The 5,945-nt window shown below is 47.5% G+C and overlaps 1 protein-coding gene across 1 annotated transcript in view; it reads left to right on the top strand.

The window, feature by feature from the left end:
- KDM4A (lysine (K)-specific demethylase 4A) overlaps positions 1-3,477 on the top strand; it is a 44,825-nt gene extending 41,348 nt beyond the window's left edge. Inside the window, exons 19-21 of the mRNA XM_008587635.1 lie at positions 1,779-1,898; positions 2,183-2,275; positions 2,408-3,477. Coding sequence (XP_008585857.1) covers positions 1,779-1,898; positions 2,183-2,275; positions 2,408-2,548 — 354 coding nt within the window. The 3' untranslated portion in view covers positions 2,549-3,477. The remainder of the gene's footprint in view (positions 1-1,778; positions 1,899-2,182; positions 2,276-2,407) is intronic.
- The last annotated feature ends 2,468 nt before the right edge of the window (positions 3,478-5,945 follow it).

The raw sequence follows: 5,945 nt of genomic DNA, 5'->3' as shown, positions 1-5,945 counted from the left end.
GGTTCGGATCCCACATATAGACCGGCCGCTCACTGGCTGAGCGAGGTTGCGGGTGCAACACTGAGGGTTGCGATCCCGTTGCCAGTCCCAGTCCGGTCCGGGCGCGACACTGAGGGTTGTGATCCATTGCCGGTCACGAAAAAAGACAAAAAGGAAAAAAAAAAAAAAAAAAAGCAGCTAGTGTAGTGCACAACTCAAACAATTACACAGGTGTTTTTTCTCAAGACAGCCATCATACTTCGGTATGCAGCCAAAGTATTGTACACATGTACTCAAGGAATAACACTTAACAAAATTAATAATCAAGTGACATTGTTAAGTGAACACTGGGTTTTTCTTTTTTTTCTCTAAATTGTAATTGCACAGTGGTGAAGAATGCAATGACAACTATAGAGCCTGGGACCATTACCTTGATTTGTGTTCAGGTGCCAGCAGTTGTACCCATCATAGATTTTACACCATCACTGCAATAGTGTTTTAATATTACTGATTGAATATCCCTTCTCCAAAATGCTTGGGACCACAAGTGTTTCCCATTTTGGGTTTTTTCAGATTTTGGAATATTCGCAGATAACTGGTTGAGCATCCCTCATCTGAAAACCCGAAATCTGATATGCCCCAAAGTCCAAAACTTTTTGAGTGCTGACATGATACTTGAAGAAAATGTTCATTGGAGCATTTTGGATTTCAGATTTTCAGATTAGGGATGCTCGACCTGTACTGTGAGAACAGTAATGGCCTCACAGGCTCCTTGAAATGTCTCAGGAACCCCTCAGAGGTTTGCATACCACACTTTGAGAACTACTGTTATAGGAGGTGAAACTGAATTGCAGAGTACTTATGTGACTTATCAAAGATGACGTGTTCACATAGTTAAAACTTCCATCTCAGGTCGGTTATAGGAGGTGAAACTGAATTGCAGAGTACTTATGTGACTTATCAAAGATGACGTGTTCAGATAGTTAAAACTTCCATCTCAGGTCGGGGGGGACGTTGGGGGCGTGTATTTCTTTTTAATTGTTAGATTCATACAAAATATATTTATTCATTACCTACTTAATAAATGAACCGGCAGTACAGTATAGAACAGTTTCCACTCAATAAATGAACTGGCAGGACAGGGTAGAACCTCTTCTAACTCTTATTGTCATGTGGTGTGCTTGGTAAGAGCAGTTGTAAACATCCACATCCTTTTAGACTCACTGCCCCTGCCCCTCTCTGATGTGTACATTTAGGCCATGTCTCTAAGGACCTTCTCCCAGGTTTACCCATCAGACTTCCATTCATCCAACTTGCTCGTACATTGACCTCCCACTATGCTGGGACTATGGTGAAGACACCTTAGGGTACCCCTTTCTGGAAGGAGTAAAAGTTCTAAAGTACTTTGACAAGTCCTGTGGTAGGTGATCACTTCTTTTCTTACCTTTCCTGTTAAGAACAAATTTCTTAAAATACAGTTGATACAGTCTAGCATTTCTTCATGGCAGATTCCTAGAGAACCGTTAGAGGGACAGTTGAGGGACTGTGTAAAGTACTATTGATTCTGCCACTTGTATCCAATGTTTGCTAAGTTTACTGAGTTTATTATCTGCAGCAGGGGCAGAGATATGTGGCAGACTTTGACTTAGCAAGCAGGTCTTTATTGCGTCTTTCAGCCCAGAGACAGCTGCCTTGCTTGAAGTGTCTGAACAGAGATTTGTCCTGGTTCATTCTTCCCTGAGTAGATGGCAGTTACCATTGTGCTCAAGTGTCACTCTCCTTCCTTCCTTTTTCTTCAGAGCCAAGACTGTCTCCAGTTGGGTCCTCCTGCTGAAGGGGAAGTGGTCCAAGTGAGATGGACAGATGGCCAAGTCTATGGAGCCAAGTTTGTGGCCTCCCACCCCATCCAGATGTACCAGGTAAACAAAGATTCTGACAGAAAGTGGGGGATACTTGACTAATTCACTGCTTCCTCTTGAGGCCTGAGGTGAGTCTTTGCTCTTAGCAGAACTAATGGGTCAATAACCCTTTCAGAGCTGGGGTCTGTCCTGTGTCCAGTCTCCCAGGTGTGGCTTCAAACATGGTAGTCCTTACTTCAGTGTTCCAAGTCCTTCCTTTGGCTGCAGGAAATTGCCACTGTGTATGGTGGACCGGGGAGATAGTGAAGGATATCCTAGCCAAAAGGCCTCTGTTTCCTTGGTAGGTGGAGTTTGAGGATGGCTCACAACTTGTGGTTAAAAGAGATGATGTGTACACACTGGATGAAGAGCTTCCCAAGAGAGTCAAGTCTAGACTGGTGAGTATATGTTTTCAGTGTGCCTGTGGTTCCTGTCTGTGGGGGAGGGAATAAGGCAGGGATGCGTACCTTTGTTTTTTTTTCTTGGGGTAATTGGCCACAAAGTGATTATTTGGCTTGCCTATTCTGTAGTCAGTAGCCTCAGACATGCGCTTCAATGAGATTTTCACAGAGAAAGAGGTTAAGCAAGAAAAGAAACGGCAACGAATTATCAACTCAAGATACCGGGAAGATTATATCGAGCCTGCACTATACCGGGCCATCATGGAGTAGGTGATTCCAGGGTCCAAGAGATTCCCAGCCATCAAGGGGAGAGCACTCTGGGGTTCCACAGCACAGCAGACACTTGGAACTCTGAAGTCTCTAAAGTGAAGTTGTAAAAAGAAATGGAAAGAAATAATCTACCCCATCATCTTCTCACTGCACCCTCATCACGTTCCTCTGTAGTGAAAGGACAAGCCATTTTTGGACATGTGGCAGCAGCCACTGATCTCCCAGCTGAGGGGCTGAGCACTGGAATGCTGTGGCTGCACTGGCCCCAGTCCATTAAGGGGTCAACTGTGATGGCTGGGCTGTTCCCGGCCTAGAACTTAGCTTCCTAATGATCACCTGCACCAATTAGGCAGGGGTGCTGGTGCTTGCCTCCATCCCCCCTTTTGTATTTATGTGTGTGTGTGTGTGTGTGTGTGTGTGTGTGTGGGGTCTGGACCAGCTTCTACCAGCCCCTGGCCTTTACTTTCTTCCTTGCTTATTATGCAGGGCAAACAAAATGTGAAATTCTGCCCTCATCTGAGCTGAATAAGGGCCCTTGGGGGTTGGCTGGAGATGGGTGTGGCATCTGTCCAGGCCTGGAATGGCCTTAAGAGTGAGTGTTGGCAAAGCTGCAGTATTGAGATGCTGAGGAGTCGATGCCACCTCTTTCATGGTGTGTGCCCACAACACTCTAGGCACAGAGCCCCTGTGGCACAGTATTAGAGGGTGTGGGTGGGAAATACCCTGAAGGGGCGGATTTCGATGATGGAGGCAGGCAGAGCCTGGTAGGTGATTCTGTCAACAGAAAATTGCAATCATGCTGGGACTGGGAAGGTTAGGATGAACTGGACCCACTGTAGGCCCACTGGGGGTGGGAGGGAGCTGATTTGGGGGCGGGGGGTGGGACAAGAGGGTAACACAGAAGGGGTTAAACAGGTTTTTGCTCCTCATGATTATGTTTGCCTTGTCCCAGGAATTGGAGGGCTTCACACCTATATACCCTGTGTATACAAAAATCAGATTTATAATACTTCCAGTATTGAGATGCTGAGGAGTCGATGCCACCTCTTTCATGGTGTGTGCCCACAACACTCTAGGCACAGAGCCCCTGTGGCATAGTATTAGAGGGTGTGGGTGGGAAATACCCTGAAGGGGCGGATTTCGATGATGGAGGCAGGCAGAGCCTGGTAGGTGATTCTGTCAACAGAAAATTGCAATCATGCTGGGACTGGGAAGGTTAGGATGAACTGGACCCACTGTAGGCCCACTGGGGGTGGGAGGGAGCTGATTTGGGGGCGGGGGGTGGGACAAGAGGGTAACACAGAAGGGGTTAAACAGGTTTTTGCTCCTCATGATTATGTTTGCCTGGGCCCAGGAATTGGAGGGCTTCACACCTATATACCCTGTGTATACAAAAATCAGATTTATAATACTTTCCCTTTTTTTGTTACGTATCAACACTATAAACCAAATTATTTTGAAAACTGGTGCATCTCCNTGTGTGTGTGTGTGTGTGTGTGTGTGATCTGGACCAGCTTCTACCAGCCCCTGGCCTTTACTTTCTTCCTTGCTTATTATGCAGGGCAAACAAAATGTGAAATTCTGCCCTCATCTGAGCTGAATAAGGGCCCTTGGGGGTTGGCTGGAGATGGGTGTGGCATCTGTCCAGGCCTGGAATGGCCTTAAGAGTGAGTGTTGGCAAAGCTGCAGTATTGAGATGCTGAGGAGTCGATGCCACCTCTTTCATGGTGTGTGCCCACAACACTCTAGGCACAGAGCCCCTGTGGCATAGTATTAGAGGGTGTGGGTGGGAAATACCCTGAAGGGGCGGATTTCGATGATGGAGGCAGGCAGAGCCTGGTAGGTGATTCTGTCAACAGAAAATTGCAATCATGCTGGGACTGGGAAGGTTAGGATGAACTGGACCCACTGTAGGCCCACTGGGGGTGGGAGGGAGCTGATTTGGGGGCGGGGGGTGGGACAAGAGGGTAACACAGAAGGGGTTAAACAGGTTTTTGCTCCTCATGATTATGTTTGCCTTGTCCCAGGAATTGGAGGGCTTCACACCTATATACCCTGTGTATACAAAAATCAGATTTATAATACTTCCCCTTTTTTTGTTACGTATCAACACTATAAACCAAATTATTTTGAAAACTGGTGCATCTCCTTGTCCTTAAGCAATAAAATGTGTTGAGCAGAGGATTGGCTGTGTCTGCCCCAAGGAGCCCAAGTGGCCCAGGGTCAGGCTGGGGGTGTATCTAGAGTCATAGGCTGTGGAGCAGGGCCACACATTTTAAGTATCAGTAAGGCAGGATCTAGAAAGCTGTTCAAGTTTTGTGTTAGGCCAAGCATGGTGGGACATGAGGAGCAGGGACACTTAATGAGCACATCTTTGCTTTCCCTGTCTTGAGATGGGCAGCAGGAGGTCATAGAGGAAGGACCAGACCACTGGTCCTCTTAATTTAGTTTGATCTCTCACTTTTGCCCCATTTTATGTGTCTTCATTGAGCTGGGCTAAATCCATGCCAGCATCTGTGTTCTATACAAATTGTGGAACCAGTTTGAAAGGAGGGGGGTATGTTTTAGGTGCTTGAAGAGCAAGAGAGTCAACCCCGAATGAGATCCAGTGGAGTTCTGAATCTGCTAAGCTGCCTTTAATTGATGAGAAGCTTTGCAGGAGGAAGATCTTTGCATGATGGGTCCCTGAGGTCAAAGTGGACAAGGGTAGGGGAGCGGCAGAGGTGGCAGCAAATAGATGCAGGACTTGGGCACAGCAGAGCTGCTCCAGCTGGCCTTTGGACAAGTAGGCACTCCTTGTGGCATAGCCCTGTCCAGGTGCAGAAGGAGCTTGGTTCAGTTCATCTACTCTCAATGCTGCCTTGTGGCCCTGGGGCTTGGGAGGTGGCCGCTATTTGGTATTGGATTGTGGGGGAGGGGAGGAGCAGAAGGTTTCAAAAAGGCTTTTTTACACACCAACTCCCTCCTTGGTGCCAAGAAAGGGAGGTAGGCTTTTTTGTCCTGCACTCAAGGATTCCCAGGGCATGTAGCCAGGGAGGCTGGGCAGAGCCAAGTATCTTTGGAGGAACACCTCTCCAGCCTCGCCACAGGGTTCCAGACCTCCCTACCTCTCTCACTGACCACACTGTTCTCCATCCTTGCTGAAGGGCCTGCAGGGCTGGGTGCCTGATCTAATCCCAACAGAGTTCTTACTCAGTGGCAGACCATTTTTCTACAAACTTTGCACTTTTTATTTTGGTCCGTGTAATATCCCTGAGGAAACCAAAGCTCAAAGAGGTGATAGGACTTTTACCAAATCACTCGCAACCGGCCTGTCTCAGAGGATTGACCCTAGCTAAAGGCCGTGCCTCCTCGCCCACCAGCACGTTCCTGCCTTAGGCCTCCTCCCAGATGGCTT

The sequence above is a fragment of the Galeopterus variegatus genome, unplaced genomic scaffold (assembly GCF_000696425.1).
Source record: "Galeopterus variegatus unplaced genomic scaffold, G_variegatus-3.0.2 Scaffold4471, whole genome shotgun sequence".
Taxonomy (NCBI): domain Eukaryota; kingdom Metazoa; phylum Chordata; class Mammalia; order Dermoptera; family Cynocephalidae; genus Galeopterus; species Galeopterus variegatus.
The sequence above is the reverse complement of the archived record's forward strand: the minus strand, read 5'-3'. Positions and strand labels throughout refer to the sequence as shown.